Here is an 18,289-nt window from a genome sequence, read left to right as displayed (position 1 = left end):
CTCCTGCAACTGTCTCACTAGAAATAAGGCATCAGTAGTGCTTTTACCTGGCACGAACCCAAACTGCATCTCATCTAAATTGATTCGCTCCCTAATTAGTTGGGCTATGACCCTCTCTGTAACTTTCATAACCTGATCTAACAGCTTGATGCCTCTGTAATTATTTGTATCTAAAGCGTCCCCTTTACCTTTGTAGCAGTTGACTATGATGCTGCTACACCAGTCATTGGGTATGACTCCTTCGTGTATCACCTGGTTCGTAATACGGGTGACTAGGCTATAGCCAACACTGCCAGATATTTTGAGCATCTCAGCAGTGATTCCTGATGGATTATTATTATTATTATTATTATTAATTGTTGACATTACCTTTCATCACTCTTGGGTCAATAAAATAAGTACCAGCAGGGCACTGGGGTTGATCTAATCAACTTAGCTCCTTCCGAACTTGTTGGTCTTGTGCCAAGACTTGAAACCATCATTACTATTATCATTATCATTATTATTATTATTATTATTAGTAGTAGTAGTAGTAGTAATAGTAGTAATAGTAGTAGGGCACTGGATTGGAAGAATCATTAAAGCATCAGAAAAGATGCCTTATAGTATTTGTTGAGGTTGTTTGTATTCTGATTTCAATTTTATCTTTCATTCTTCCAACAACAGTAAGATGACGTTCTAGTCAAGTAATAGTGTCAGTAGTCAGCAACACCTTTTCCCCATATTTGTGACCCTAGAGTAGGTAATCTAGTTAGCAGTGGAGGCAAATGCTCTGAAAATATAGGAGCCAGAGTAGGGAATTGGCAAGAAAAGTTCAGAGAGTCAATAACTCTTGTCGTATCGGAGGTGCAATGGCCCAATGGTTAGGGCAGCGGACTCGTGGTCATAGGATCATGGTTTTGATTCCCAGACCGGGCATTGTGAGTGTTTATTGAGCGAAAACACCTAAAGCTCCAGCAGGGGATGATGGCAAACACTGCTGTAATCTTTCACTACAACTTTCTCTCACTCTTTTTTCCTGTTTCTGTTGTGCCTGTAATTCAAAGGGTCAGCCTTGTCACACTGTGTCACTCTGAATATCCCCGAGAACTACGTTAAGGGTACACGTGTCTGTGGAATGCTCAGCCACTTGCATGTTAATTTCACGAGCAGGCTGTTTCGTTGATCGGATCAACTGGAACCCTCGACGTCGTAAGCGACGGAGTGCCAACAATGTGATATGTGGATTGTAAGATGCTCATGTATCAAGTACAACGGTGCATTGAAACAAAACATCGAGCACTGAGTGCAAAGGAGGTGTGAAAGCTTAAAAGAAATGAAGCAGCCATGTCCCACCACCACCCTGAATCTTGTGTGTGTGTGTGTGTAATATTTGTAAATGAATGAATAATGGAGCACAAATAAGCTGACGAAAATCAGATGTACGATATAAGAGAGAAGATTGGTATGGACATGTATTGGTATGAATGTGTAATGCAGAGCATGAAAGTTGACAGTTGGGTAAAGAATTACTGAGTAATCCATATGGAAGAATCATGCAAGAGAAGAAAACCATGAACGATAAGGGAAGAAATGGTGAAAAAACTGATCTGAAGAGGTTGAACTTCATAAAGGATGTAGTAAATGGTGTGATGCTGTACTAGAGAAAACCTGTCCAACCCATGCTTGCATAGTAAAGTGAATGTATGATGATGATGATGATGATGATGATGACGATGACGATAATGGCAGTGATGATGATGAGAGAGGGCAACATTCAAACATTGGAAAAAATTCCTGGTGGTATTCGGTTACATCTCTTTACTCTCTCTCTTTTACTCTTTTACTTGTTTCAGTCATTTGACTGCAGCCATGCTGGAGCACCGCCTTTTAGTCAAGCAAATCGACCCCAGGACTTATTCTTTGGAAGCCTAGTACTTATTCTATCAGTCTCTTTTGCCGAACTGCTAAGTTACGGGGACGTAACCACACCACCATCGGTTGTCAAGCGATGCTGGGGGACAAACACAGACACACAAACATATACACACACATATGCATACATATATATACGACGGGCTTCTTTCAGTTTCCGTCTACCAAATCCACTTTGGTCGGCCCGAGGCTATAGTAGAAGACACTTGCCCAAGGTGCCACACAGTGGGACTGAACACGGAACCATGTGGCTGGTAAGCAAGCTACTTACCACACAGCCACTCCTGCGCCTAAGTTCTGAATTCAAATACCACTGAAGTAAACTTTACCTTTCATCCTTTCAAGGTTGAGAAAATAAAGTATCAGTCAAGTACTGGAGTCCATTTCATTGACTCCTCCCCTTCCAGCATGTGTGGCCTTGAGCCTACACATAATTTGCAAAACATTGTAAACATATTTATAATCATCATCATAATCATATAATTATCATCATATGTAACTACAACTATATCAAGTCATAAAAGTGATGTTAGAACATTCACAACTTGTTTCCTTTGATCTTAAATTTTGATTGATATGCATTAATCACAGTTTTATTAAAGAAGAAGGGACAGAAAATGTTTCTTTGTCCATTTCCTCCTTCCGTAATAGGGTAAGATTTGTACTTTTGTATAACTATGGTATCTATGAATATCTGATATCACCACTAAAAATAAAATCTATTTGCCTGAAATATCCCTCATGGTTCAGTAGCAATTTGATATGCCAAGATGGAGGTGCAGAAAAATCAGCCATAAATGATATTCCTCAAGAGAAATGTAACTAAAAGAAAAACCTCTATCAAAACATGAAAAATTCATTCAGTATCTCAGGTCAGTTATTTCATTAGATAATTCTATATTTGTTCATTTATTTCTGTTTATTTTTTCTGCTGTTTTCCACAGATTTTTATGTAATTTATCTACTTAGGCATATGTTTTATTTATGATCAGGCTATGGCTGTACAAGAACTTTTTCGAAATGCTATCATTGCTATAGTAACTGTTATTTTCATCGATGCTAACCTCACAAGGGTTAGCATCAATGTAAAATGCATTATAGTCAATCTCAAATATTGCATAAGGAAAATCATGAATGAAAACTATATCTGAATAGATAAGCTATCTTACAACCATCATCATCATCAACACTTAATGTTTGTTTTCCCTGCTGGCATGGGTTAGGCAACTTAATATGAACTGGCAAAACCAAGGGCCGCACCAGGTTTCATTGTCTGTTTTGGGTTGGATTCTATGGTTGGATGCTCTTCCTACTCTATCATTTGTTGTATATATATGACATCAGGTAGCCATAGGCAGTGAATGTGCTTCATCGGTTAACTACTAGGTGCATACACAATGGTTAGATAATTTATGTGTGTGTGTATCTTTTATTTTTACTCGTTTCAGTCATTTGACTGTGGTCATACTGGGGCACCACCTTGAAAGGGTTTAGTCAATCAAATTGACCTCAGGACTCATTTTTTTTTTATGCCTAGTACTTATTCTATCAATGTCTTTTTGCTGAACCACTATATTATAGGTATGTAAACACACCAACACTGGTTCCCAAGTGCTGGTAGGGGGCAAAAACAGACACAAAGATACACACACATAGATGTATGTGTGTGTGTATATACATACATACATACATACATACATACATATATATATATATATATATATATATATATATATATATATATATATATATATATATATATATATATATATATATACACCATAGGCTTCTTTCAGTTTGTCTCTGCCAAACACACTCACTAAACTTTGGTAACTTTGAAGGGTATGCATTTGCAATACAGGGACAGGAAATATCAACCAAATATCTGATTCACAAAGAGACAGAGATGCAGGAAAAGTAGCAAAATGTGATAACTGATGCAGACTTTGTGGAGTTAACACCAAAGATATCACCCACATCATAAGCAACTGTCCAAAAATATCATCACCGTATGATACTGATGAGACATGATGTTGTAGCTAGGATACTATATAATGAAATCCATCTGAAGGATAACCCCAAGGACAAAGAAATAAGGACCCACAGTATGGAAGAAGCCAAGGCCGCTCAATAAATAGGAGTACTTGTGGAATGTCCCAGTGAAAACCTCAATTAAATATAAACACAATAGGCCTGATATAATGATTTGGGACAGAGAAAAGAAATTGTGTACAATTGTAGAAATCAGCTGTCCAGCAGATGTTAACATAAAGCTGAAGATCATTAAAAAAGAGAATACCTATGCTGAACTATTGAGAAATATGCAGTTACTCTATCCAGATTACAAGTTCAGGTTTATACCTGTAATTATTATTGGGGCACTGGAATATGTAACACACTACCTAAATACCAGTTTTGAGAAATTAGGCTTCTCAAAACCAGAAAGGAGAAAGCTTATTTGAAGACTACAGATCCAAGCCATCACTGAAACTAAAAATCTGTAAAACTTCCGAGAAGTTTATCATTGAAGTATATATGAGCATATTTAGATATGCAACTATATGCATGAGAATACATGCATAAAGCAAAACATTCAAATCTGCAAGTATGTATGTATAGATACATACATGCATATATACCCTGTTGTTGATGTTAAAATTTCAATGAAGGAACCTTAAATCTAGGTTAGAAGCCGGCTCTTTTTCTATTGGCTAAAAATCTTGAAATAATACTGAATAATCACATGCACACACATACACACATTTCAGGCTATAAACGCTTTTTTGAGGAGGAGAAGAGTGATTTGTATTCTTTGTAGTTAAAATGTGTATGTGGATACATTTAAATGAAAATAATCAGCAGACAGATTTCTCCTCTTTGCTATGAAACATTTCAACCAAAACATAAAATTCTTTTCTGTTTCCCTTGAAACTTAAGATTTCATTTTCATTTTTTTCCCCTGTAGTAAGAACATTTTTAAAAAAATTGCCACACTTCCTCTTAGATCATATTTAATATATCACCTTTTACATATATATGGCAGTACTTTTTATAGTTATGATTTTACAGTTCCATTTTTTTTCACTTTGTACATATCAATAACTAATCAATGCTAACCTTCAAAATGACATTCCTTTCCAACTCTACATATATGTTATATTTTAAAATTTTGATACATAGGGATTTTGATTTAACTTAGTTTCTGTTTTGGCTTTCGAGTGGCTTTGTTTACCTTCTTTTTCCAGTTCTAAATTTCAAACTGATGAAAATCAATGATGGTAGAAACAAAAATTTAATTTTGAACTTGCATTGAAATTCAATGAATTTTTAATTCATCAAATCAAATCTGAATTTTCAGTCTTGATTTATTGAATTGTCATTCTAGCTAAAATCTCATTTTCAGTTTTAGAAGTTTTTAAAATTTCTTCCATTTCATATCCCTGTCATCACCATTTTCTTTTGTTTCTTTTTTTCTTTTTGCTTTATGAAAACATAGTTTTTTTAACTGAAAATTTCTCAGAAATTGTACCCACTGAAGTTTTATTAAAATGCACTGCATGCCACTTCTAAAATGCTGAACTTATGATCTAGTTACTGGGTCACTGAAGCAACAGCAGTTCCATCTTTAGTCAACAATACACACTGCTATCTCTAATCTTGTTTTGAGTTGTTTTGATACCCATTAATTTGCAAGAAAGATAATCTTTGCACTGATATAACAGAGAACATAGATTTGGTTAAAGTTTGAAGCAAATCATTATCACAGATTAAAATCAAATTAACTTACCTGCATGATATTATATGTCAGCAAAACATATTTCCTATCTGCAGATACTGAGTACACATTGGTATCATACTGTCGCTGAGGAAAGAAAATATAAACCAGATGATATTTTGATTTACTTTAGTTTTCTTTTTATATTTTATAAATGTAAACAATTAAATGAAAGACTACAGTCATAAAATTTCAAGTAGACTAGTAGTAGTTAATATAATTAAATATAAAAATTAGTTATGTTAATAAGTCACAAGGTGAGGTGGTATCCAATATTTGAAACAGAGCTGTTCTTTGGAATCATATGTCCAAAATCTAATTAAAAATTTATTGTAAAATTTATTGTAAATTAGGTGGGTAAATATATCATACACATGTTCACTTGATTGGTGAACTTTCACTTACATTACTTAGCAATATCTTATCAACTACACTTTATGTGAAGAAGTTAGTGTATTTGGCTTGTGAGTTTGGTACTTGGCAGTGTACTGTATTCTTGAGTAAAACACTTTATTTTACATTGCTCCAGTTCACCCAGCTGGTTAAAATTAGTTGTACCTGTATTTCAAAGGGCCTGTCTTGTCACATTCTGTGTTATGCTGAATCTCCCTGAGAACTATGTTAAGGTTACTAGTATCTGTGGAGTGCTTAGCCACTTGCACTTTAATTTCATGATCAGGCTGTTATGTTGATCAGATCAACTGGAACACTCATCATTGTAACCAACAGAGTACCAATTTAAAATTTTTCTATTGCCTACTTTCCTTTCAACTGCTGCTCTCCAAGAATTAAAACTGAAAATAAACCTCTCTAGCTTCATCAATTTATCCTTATCTAGAATGTCCTGAGAAATGATAGGGGAGCTGCCCATATTCTTCAAAATATTTAATAAAAGAACTGAATTAGATAGGTCTTTGAACTGAAAAGAACAAGCTATGTCTCTGTACTTAGTTCCAAAAATTCCTTAGTTATCTACTTTCATCTAGTTTGGACTAAATTTTTGATACATAAGCTAAGACCCTGAGATTTTTGGTTACAACATGAATTTACACTTATGCAGTTTAAACTATGAGACAAACATAAACAAATACTTTAAGGAAGTAAGTTTTCAGACAAGCAAGAAGTAGTAATGCTAATATGGTGCAGACCAAAATATGTCCAGAGTTGTCTCTGGTACTAACCAAAATGATTAGTCACTGAACTGGTATTATCTTTTTCTCTCTGCATCGATATTTTTATTAGGTTTTTGATGCTGACTATAAGCATTTCGGTTAAGAACAAAATATACCTGTTCTTATGAAATTAAAATATTATGTGTTCTTAACTATGGAAACTTTGATGTTGAACTGATTTCCATCAAAAATGTTGGAGGCTGCTCCACCAGTACTATAGGTTGACCTGTTATTGTGGTGCAACCAGGATTTAACTCATAAACAATCCAAAGGCAACAACAGAATATTACAAATATGTCTGGAATGATGTGCTGTACAGAATAGAATGGTTTTTAAAAAGCACATTAAATATATTAACACTAACTTAACATTTGGCTGGCATTATTGAGTCAAGAATGAACTTATATATGATTTAAAGGCAACAAATATACTTTAGAGGATTAAGTTTTGAGATAGACACCTGATGATTATCAGGATTCTGAATACTATTAGGTGCAACCAGGATAAACTTAACCAGTAACCTAGCATAAAAGCAGTAAATTTCTCTGAGGTTGTGAATGAAATAGTACTTCTGTCATTTTGATAAAAAAATTAAACCCCAAGTCTGGGCCATAGAGCCAATTGCTGTTGTTAATTTGAATTATAAGTGGAATATTAGACCAATGGCACACAAATTCTGATATAGCAAATCAAATGTTTTGAGATAACCCATAAGTTTAGTTTCTCAAATGTGTCATACTTTAGAGTGGATTGCAACTATATTGCATACCCTTCTTATGCAGTTGTTGGATATGTGTAGTGAAGTATGACAGTAGTGAGCGTATAGCTTCTTTGGCTGCTCTGTATGATTGTTAAAATGCTTTTGTACAGGACTCAATGGGAGATAAATAAAATTTCTGTCAGTGTGTGGTAATATAGGCTCTTAGAGAAAATATATTGCCAGGCCTATTACTCTTCTTTTCATATACACACATCCACGTAGTACATTTGATGATAGGCTTATGAAACATTCAAAATACTCAATACATCACCATCATGGAGCAAGTGGAGACCTGCCTACATAGAGGAGTCAGTGAACCACGTCATGGTTATACATTCCATTTTTAATATGGCTTCTATGATTGGATGCCAATCCTAACATTAATCACTGAATTGGGTGCTTTTTATCAAGGCATCAGTACTTTAGTCTTGTTCTCTCCACCCTACATTGTCTCCTTTCATTGGCCAGTCACTTTACAGAGAAAACTGGGTACATTATGTTGTGGCTCCAGCTTGAGAAAGGTGGTGGGGAGAGAGAGAGAGAGAGAGAGAGAGAGAGAGAGAGAGAGAGAGATTGCCTTATATTCTATGAGACTAAATAGTTCTCTCTATCCTAGGCTGCCCCCATTCTTTAAAGGCAAATATGACCAAGGGTCTGTATAGATGGAGAGAGTATGATGTCTATAAGGGTAAAAAAGAGAGAGAGTAAGAGGTTGTGTGTGAAACACAGTGATGGGAGAGATAAGATAGTAGTGGAGGGAGTAGAGGGACAGTGACAGTTAGATGTTGATTGATTTTATGGGGACTGAATTGAAAAACAGTATGAGCACTTTGATGATGAGATAGCTATACAGCTGGGCAGTCATAAGAGCAAGTGAGTGATAGATAGCAATACAAATTGGTGATGTAAAGTGAAAGATGTCTAAAAGCGGCAGAAACTGAGAGGGGAGATGGTGAAAGAGAGGTAGAGTGATAAGGGATGGTGGTTGGGGAGAGGTGATAAAGAGAAAGAGAGGTAGAATGAGAGAAGTGTGATAGGAGAAGAGAGACAGAGTGATAACAGGATGATAGGAGATTAAATATGGACTAATTAAATTAGATATCATTCCTCATCATGCTAGTGGTGAATAAGAGAGAGGGTTATGGAGGAGGTAGCAGATGAAGACTTAACAAGAACATTATAAGTGAGTGATCCAATGATGTCATGCATTCTAACCTTTACCATTTTAATAATAACCATTTTGCCATACTTGACTGGTGGGCTGGTCTTCTCTAGCACTATGTATCACCACTCATCACAGCTGTTTGTCATTTCCAACATGAGGTTCAGTTTCCTGACTGTCATATGTTTTTCTAGGGCTTCAAGTCTCGTTTACTTCAAACACAATGCACTTCTCCATATATCCTCAATATACATCACATGCTCACATCAGTACAATCTTCTCTTTTGCACACTGTATCTAATTCTACTTAAATCTAACTTTTCTCAGCTCATTTATGCTCTATTGTTCATATATGCTAATATTACACATGCAGCAGAGTATTCTCATTTCATTTCTTTCTAATCATTGTGAATCTTCTGCATTTAAGGTCCATGTCTTTCTATCATGTAGCATCATGTTTTGTACACAATACATCATATAATTTGCCCTTTAATCCGAAATAGAAAATTTTTGTTACCTAGCAGCAGAAGTTACAGTTCACTTAACTTTCCTCATCTAATTCTTACTCTGGCTACTATACTTCTACTGCCACAAAAAATTAGGTTACCTAACTAATGTTATCAACTACTTCTAATGATCATTTCGAGTATTTGAAGGAATAAACCTGTATTCTAGATACTAAACCATTTTAATGCACCTGTGCATACAAAATCTACTTTCTTTGTTGACTTGTTTGTGATCTCACTACACCTTTTGTGTGTCCATAATTTACATAGGGGTTCACTCTGAAATTTCTACCAACTCCTTTTCTGCATATCAAGCATAGCCATTTTCTTAATGGTAGCAGGGTTCTGTCTTTTTTCCTTACAAAAACTTGAGTCTTTGTTAAGTCTATTTTGAGGTTAGTATTAGCTAAGTTTATCCTAATACTTTTGTCTTTGCTAAGCTTACTAGTTCTTGTACAATCTGTTGTAGTCATATAGTTGCAATAGAGTCAATCCCAAATGTATGTCTGTATTTTCAGTTTGGATATTCTCCACATTTTGTATGCAACAACTGGGAATTAGTTTTGTTAACTTCACATAAAGTAGAAATAATGCCTTTCCTAATGGAGTAAGCAATGAAAATGAAGTGAAATAATATACAAGTGGGAGTCATAGTCATAGTTTGGCTGGTGATTACTTCTATAAAGGGCTCTCATTATAGAAAGGAATGTAGTGAAGATGTTGGTGAGACACGTAATCAATTGGATTATAAAATTATTACGAAAGACTTCATATTCAATATTCAAGTCATATTTTGAGGGCAAGTTGGCAGAGTCATTATAGCATCAGACTGAATATTTTGAGGTATTTGTTCTGACTTTCTGCACTCTGAATTCAAATCTTGCTAAGGTCTGTTTTTTCATACTTTCAAGGTAAATGAAATAGTAACAATCCAAAGCAGTGGATGACTATAGAAACATTGGATTGCTGCATTGCCGAATTTGTTCTGGCTCTTTGCATTCTGTGTTCAAATCTCACTATGGCCTACTGTAGTGGTTGACTTAATCCATTGCCCACTTTAAACACACTATCTGACACTTTGGGTGTTGCAGGCATTTGGGCCAAATTTCTAGTTTGAGGATACCCTCCTCATTCCTCACTCACCAGTCTCAGAAACCCTGTAATGGGTCATAAGCACTGCCTTCCCTCTTGACTTGAAGATAAAAAAGAAAGAGCAAGTCAACCTTTTAGAATCCATCACTTTCCCAACTACAAATTAAATTGATAGAGTAATGAAGTCAGTATTAGCTAATAGTAACTAGAAATAAATATTTGGTAAGAAAAACTGCTATTAGTCAGTAACTTACATTTTTATTTCTCTAGAATTGTTTCTCAGTATTGGTAAAGCATCAATCAAAATATCTTGTGCTATTTGAATATATCTCTTTACAGTTTGATTTCACATTCTGCCCTGGTTAAGTTTTCCTTTCCTCTTTTGGGGATTGATAAAGTACTAGACAAAGTACTGGACTTGGTATAATTGACTACACTCGTGTCACAGACCAATGAGCCAAAATAGTAAAAGTATATGTTCAGGAGACAACTCCAGACCATTTTCACTCTTAATCTAAACTCCTCAGTACTTACCAATACACTAGTAGCAAGTTACAAGCTCTTTAGCCAATAGGAGGACCAATAAGAAAAATGAAATTATTACAATGTAGAATCTTTATGTTACACAAAGGAGATAAATAAATATACTTACAAATGTGGTATTATCCATAATAAATGTAGAATTTTTCGTAAGGCAGTCGTATTCAAATAGAGCACCATCATCATTTCTGTAAAGAAATGCATCTTCACCTGAAATATATATATAAATACACAAAAGTTTAATTAATCAACAGAAATTCCTCACTTGGCACCATTACCTCTTTTGCGAACATATTTCTAATGATATACATGTTCTATCAACACCATATAATTTCCCCTTAATTTTCTGTGTCTTTGTACTCTGTATAACTACTCAGTTAATTTGTAAATATCTATATATTTATACATGAATACTCATCATCTGAATATTTTCAGACTTTGTTTTCTCTCAATTTACATGTATATATGTATTCTTTTATTCTTTTACTTGTTTCAGTCATGCTGGAGCATTGCCTTAAATGTTTTTTTTTTTAGTCGAACAAATCGACCCAGGAATTATTATTATTTTTTTCAGCCAAGTACCTATTCTATCAGTCTCCTTTGCTGAACCACTAAGTTATGGAGACATAAAACTGGTTGTCAAGTGGTGATGGGAGGACAAACACAACACAAAGACACACACATATGTATATATATGATGGGCTTCTTTCAGTTTCCATCTGCCAAATTCACTGATAAGGCTTTAGTTGGCCCGAGGTTATAGTAGAAGACACTTGCCCAAGGTGTCATGTAGTGAGAGTGAATCCAGAACTATGTGGTTGAGAAGCAAGCTCCTTACCAAACAGCCATGTCTGTGCCTATGTATGTTTTGTATATTGGCCCAAACAGTTTTATTTGTTTATTTGAATCATTTTCTATACATATATATATATATATATATATATATATATATATATATATATATATGCACGTCTACTCCTCCTATCTTATTTTAACTTCTTTGAACTCTCTGTCTAAAAGCAGACACACTCTCTCATATTCTCCATTTTCATGTGTGGGGAGGGCTCTTTAATCTTATGCTAGTACTGGTGTCATGAAAAAAGCACTTAGTACACTCTGTAAAGTTGCTGGTGAATTGAGCAGAGATAGCACAAGTTCACACAAACTCTTAAATCTTGCCAAAGTAAAATAATTGCTATAATGCTGGCACCATGAAAAATGCATTTAGAATAGTTTAAAGTGATTGGTGTTAAGAATGCCATCTAACTGTCGAAATCATGTCAAAACTGAAATGCTGAAGCAAGATGTGGTTCTCATGTCTGTTGGATCCTATTGGATCTTGTTGGATTGCTCAGCCTATTCCAGCATGGAGGGTGGACATAAAATACTGCTGCTGTTGGTGATGATGATAATGTACCAATTTGGTACACAGTGAACCAATTTAAGAAATGGAAGCAAAGATTTAAGATACCAATTTAGCAATAGTAATCCAGTGTTTTTATAGAGAGGGTTATAAGGTGTCATAATGTTTATAACACAAAATATTTCTTCATTTATTTCAAAAGTAGTAGAGAGTTCCATAAGCTTACAATGATTTGTGAACAAATGTCTTGATTAGTGACAGACTGAGACTACAGTTAGTGGTCTTACCAGCTGGCTATGGAAAGACCAGCCCTATAACTAGTTATCTTGTGCAAGGGACTGCGGGTTGTAAAGTTCATGATTGTCAATGCCAGCAGGTGAGGAGAAGAAGAAGAAGAAAAAGAAGAATAATAATTCATAATAATGAGGATGAGGTGAGATTTGGGGCTTATTATTTGAGCTGGGTGAGTATAGTCATAGAAAATTCTTTACTGGATTTTTTTCTGTGTTTTATCGATTACTTTGATTAATTACTTTTTGCATTGTAAGTTTTTTTATGTAAATCAGCTTGTGGATAGAGATGCACACCTTAAATTAAGGTTAATAAATGTGGACACGTACTGAACAAGAATGAAAAATGCAGGGACAGAATCCTAGAATATTCTTAAGTATTTAACCTGGAAAAGTACTGAGCAAGCAACAATTATACCTGGAAAAATTCAGGACAAGAAGGAAAAAAATTAAAAATATTGCTGCTAAAGTTAGAATTCAAAAACTAAAATAGTAATAAATTTCTTTATATTTTAAAATTTTTACTTGAAAGTTTAAATTAAAATACACAAGAAACTATTTATTTTCAATTTTCGTGAAAAGATTAACTATCAGCAAATTTACACTTTAAAAATTTGAAATTACAAATTTCTATATTTATAGTTGCAGCCAAAAGTTTGGAATACAGGTCTGAAAATTTAAATTTTTATACAAAATGCCCAAAGTTATATTAAATTTGCAATACATTATTACTTGGCCAAAACTTTGGCATAGGTCTGAAAATTTTTTCTTTTATACATTAAACCATTGGATCAGTTATTAGGTAAGTATATCTCTATATCGTATATATTTGAATCGAATTGAACTTAGGCACAGCAATTTTAATTAAAAAAAAAATCTTCCAAACTTTTGGCCATGACCGTAACAAATCAAATAATAGCAATTTAGGCAAAATAGACAATTATAACCCCTAAGGTTTTTAAAAAAGGTTATAGAGTCATTTCTACATTTTGCACTCAATTTGTCCATTAGCTTTCATTTTTTAAAAATATTTTTCTAACTGTAAATAGAAAATACTTTAACTGATAATGCAAACTTTAAAGAATTTAATTCTTTTGTTTCATAAAAAAAATCTTTTTTACTATTTTTTATTCTTTTGAATTACATGTATTCTACATGAGTTTAATTTTAAAACATAGTACCTGTGATTTAAAATTTTTGGATACATAGTTTTGTTAAGAAAATAAAATTTTAAAAATAATATAATACTAAAAGATAGATATATCTTAGCTTCATATAAAGAATTTTTAAATCAAAAATATTAACTTAAATTAAAAAAATTGCAATAAAAAGAAAAGAAAACAATCAAACAGTGCATACACTATTTGATACACAATTTCAGAAATTTATTTAACAATTTCTAACTTCAGCAGCAAAATTTTAAATTTTACTTCTTGTCCTGGATTTTACCAGGTTTAATTGCTGCTTGTTTTGTACTTTTCCAGGTTCAATACTTATGAATATTCTAGGATTCTGTACCTGCATTTTTCATTCTAGTCCACTTTTTTCCAGGCAATGCTTCTATTATTAGAATAACTATATTTACCTTTATAATTGGAAAAAAAAAAAAAAAAACCGAGACTGTTGTAAATATTTTTTAAAATACAGATTTTGTTCAATTATTTTGCTTGCACCTAAAAATAACAAATGTTTAATAGCAGCATATCTGTTACAAATGAATATATTTCTAAACTATTTTTATTATGAAATAATGCTATATTCTAATTAACTAATTAATAATTAGTTTTTTTCTTAGTTAAAATTTTATTTTAATATGTTTTTAATATGTACATATTTTAATACATAAACAAAATAATAAAAATTAATATGAAATCACATAAAATCATTACCATTTTTATGCTTAATATTTTTAGATGGGGTTTCTCTACAAAATATTTGTCTTGATGAACTCTTTTATTTAAGTTCAATATTACATTTCTCTTAAAAAGACAAAAATATTTTGGTTTCTGAAAATTATCACATTTTTGCCACTTAAAGCAACACAACATTTTTTGTAGCAAATATTTTTTGACAAGGTTTTCACCTCATAAAAGTCCTTCATCTGAAGTAAATCTTGAATGCAGAATGATAAAGATATAACATTCAATGTGGTTGAGAGCTGAATTAGTGATAAAGCCTAAAAGACCTTGCAAGTGACTAAAATTTGACCTTATGACTAAATATGAAGGGCCAAGTCAACTGGTATTTTACAAAAAGTAAAGAAAATCTTGAATGCAGAACAGAGTGTAAACAGATTAGATTGGTCAAATACTCTAAGAAAACAAAATAAAACAGTGGATAGCAGGCCCCTACAGAGAATCTAACCCAATAGCTTTCAGACTCCAATTAAGCATTCTGTACCAGTAAGCTAGACAATACATAACATCAGTTGTCTTTTATAATGCTAAATATCTTAAAATGATAAAAATATTTTAAATTGTTAAATTAATCACATTTTTTCTGCTACTTAAGGTCATATGATTTTCTTCTGTAGCTAATATTTTTTAATGAAGTTTTCACCAAGAGATTCTTCTCAATGAGAATGTTCTTTTAAACCCAATCAATCCATACTTTTCTTTTAAAATAACAACTATTTTGATTCAAAGTCAATTTTTCACCTTATTCTTCTATTTTAACCTCACAGATTTTAATGAAACAAATTTCAATTATAGGTTATGACTGGACTATCATTCCTAAGCTATGTCCAATTTAGCTACCTATTCCCCAAATCCTCAAAGTAGTGAACCTTTAGAAGCTTTTGTTAGAATCAGTACGAAGTTTCTTAGCAGGCTTGGCTGAAGCAACTAGAATAAGTTATTTATCGTATTGAAGATTATCAATACACTGCAACATTAGTCAAATGGTTCAAATGTACATAAAAATACAGACACACGAACACACACATATATATACTTATATTATATATATGTACGACCTTTACTAAATAATCCACACACCTTAATTTATATGTGTAATTTAGGGTAAACAAATTAAAATAAAAAGAAGTGAAAACCATAAAGTAACTTACCGTCGATCCAGTCAACCTTAAAATTCCGAGGCTTGAAGTTTATGTCAAATGCATCATTAAGGGTAAATGCTTCTCCAAGCACTTCCTCTATTGAAGCTGCAGTTATAAAGAGAGAAGATACGAAAAAAATTAGCCAACAAAATATCTTTTTCTCACAATTCATGCTTTCATTGCATCAGTAACAATCGATGTTATTTCAGCAAGACATTCAATTTACTTGAGTGTATTCTGCCACCTAATACTGTCCATATATTTTATAAGCCTGAAGATTACAGTCTTATCGTAGTAATGGTGAGGACAGCTGGCAAAATGTGTTACAAAGTAAAAGACAAATCACCTTTAGCAATAAAAGTTGTGACTTGAATTGACAACTTAATTTTATGCCGTCAGCTCTTACCTACCAAGTAGATTAGAATCAATAAGTTAAAAATATTCAGGTATCTCAATTTTATTTTCAAGCAAAAACACTCATGATTCAACAATTGTACAACCTTCGCTGAAATATGTGAATGATTAATTTAAACTACAATAAATAATAACTGCATAATTAAATTTCTATTACTCTTTTATGAACACAGCAAAGGATTGGAAATCCAGTATGCTGTGCTCCCCCTTCTACTACCTCACATATAAGAATAGCTTATCAAGAATGGAACAATCCATACTTTGATATAAATGAGAAGAAACTCATGTGAAAAAACATTTTTATGGTTGTTTGTGAGATAATTATTGCTCTACATTTTAGTATGGATTCTCTACTTTTCATTTTTGTTAGGTTCAATAATTGTGGGATCGAAAAAAATAGGGTGGTGTTAGCCAAGCAAATAGTAGTTTGGGGCACAAAAAACAAAACTGAGACCAGATACATTGCTGTGACTAGATTAGTAATGTCCTGTTCTGAGTTCAAATACACTGAGGGGCTTTCTAGTATCAATGTACTTTATAATAAACTTACTGGTTTAAACTAATTGTCACCATTTTATTTATAAAGTCGAAATACCTCATCAAAACAACTGTGACTATTTTCCTGTTATTTACAGAGAAACGGTGTGTTTAAGAAGTTTACTTTGCAGCCAAGTGGTTTTGGGTTCAGTCCTAGGCTAACCAATGCTTATGAGTGAATTTGACAGGCAAAAAAATGTACAAAACTCATTTTTACTCGTTGTGTGTGTGTGTATGTGTGTGTGTGCCTGTCCATGCATATGTTTATGTGTATGAATGTCTCTTTGGGAATGTTTACATTCTGTACTTTTGAAAACTAGTGAATGGAAACTCTATTATTTGGAAAACAGGTAAGGGCTTGTGGTACGAAGGACTTCTGACTGTAAAAATAACACCTCGGAAATATGTATTTGTTAAGCCCATGCTAGCATAGGAAAATCTATACAATAGTTTGCTTGTTTGTTTGCCTGTTATACATTAGTTAGTTAGAGAGGTGGAGGTGGAGTGAGAGAGAGAGAGAGGGATGGAGGAGTGAAGAAAGAAGAAAAGAAGAATTAGAGAAAGGTTATTAATATTAATACACTTAGGGCAAATGGTCAAGTGGTCAGCTGAAGGTAGAGGCAAAGAACGAGAGAAAAAGAGGGAGAGAGAAGTGTTAATGAAGTGTGGATGGGTGGGGAAGTAATACTTATTACGTAGTTAAAGAGTTAGCTAAAGGGAAACATAGATAGAGAGAGATGAACAGGGGAGGCAGTTATATTGAGAGAGAGAGAGAGAAAGAGAGAGAGGGGCAGATAGCAGTGGTAGTGGTGGTGGCGATGTGTTGATATTGAAAAATATGTTTTTTATTGAATTAATGTTTTTTATAGTAACCATCGCATGTGCATAAGTGCAATTATTTATTGCCCGGTCACTTAAAAAACTGGTATTCGTTTATAAGGGTTAATTTAGCTTAAACTCTAGATTCACAAGAAACACGGTTGCAAGCTGCTTAAGAAAGGATGCACAGATATAGATCACAGACCAGAGAGGAACAGTGAGAAGATCTAATAAAAAGAGAAAATAGACAATGGTGGAGATGTGAGGAAATGAATGTAGACAAATGTGAAGTATATTTAAAAGAAAACTAAACCATGAAAGCTATAAAAATGCAAATCATCCTTTTTTTCTTAAATACGTCCTCTTAATTTTTTCCATTACATGGAATTTCCACTGGTCCTACTAGTAAATATAAAATGAACAAACAGGTATATCTAGTCAAAGTATCTGAGGACTATATTCAGTGGCATGCCATGCCTTTCAGCCAGGGATGCAGAGTTCTGCAGAATTTCGATAACAGCCAAAGACATACGGGACATGATGAAGGCCTGCACAAGAGAGAAGTCTTCAGGGTTTGATGGTCTTCATATGCCAAGCTTGTTCAGTGGTCTCTTAGCAGATGTCTCTCATAACTGGCAACAGAACAGGAGATGATGTGGTGGTGCTGCTGAGAAAGGACTCAAATAAAGGGGATCAATTAGATAATTTTAGGGCTATAACTCTGCTAAATACAGATTACAAAATTTTGGCAAAGGTGTTAGGCAAGAGGTTACCGCTTGTCGTCAGTTGGTCGGTAACGCACAGGCATGCGCTATTCCAAACAGATCTATTCCTGACAACCTCCACTTCATGTGCTACATCATAGAGAGAGTAGGGAAGGACCCTGG

The 18,289-nt window shown here is 33.6% G+C and overlaps 1 protein-coding gene across 4 annotated transcripts in view; it reads right to left on the bottom strand.

Annotated features, from left to right (window-relative positions):
- The window catches only part of LOC106877900 (dipeptidyl peptidase 4), a 611,833-nt gene that overhangs the window by 107,107 nt on the left and 486,437 nt on the right, over positions 1-18,289 (bottom strand). For all 4 annotated transcript variants that reach the window (XM_014926948.2, XM_014926949.2, XM_014926950.2 and 1 more), the window contains exons 3-5: positions 15,642-15,737; positions 11,034-11,131; positions 5,702-5,776 (exon numbers count right to left, since the gene is read on the bottom strand). In XM_014926948.2, coding sequence (XP_014782434.1) covers positions 5,702-5,776; positions 11,034-11,131; positions 15,642-15,737 — 269 coding nt within the window. The remainder of the gene's footprint in view (positions 1-5,701; positions 5,777-11,033; positions 11,132-15,641; positions 15,738-18,289) is intronic.

This window comes from Octopus bimaculoides, chromosome 4 (genome assembly GCF_001194135.2).
Source record: "Octopus bimaculoides isolate UCB-OBI-ISO-001 chromosome 4, ASM119413v2, whole genome shotgun sequence".
Lineage (NCBI taxonomy): Eukaryota > Metazoa > Mollusca > Cephalopoda > Octopoda > Octopodidae > Octopus > Octopus bimaculoides.
Note: the sequence above shows the minus strand (reverse complement) of the source record. Positions and strands in the feature narration are given on the sequence as shown.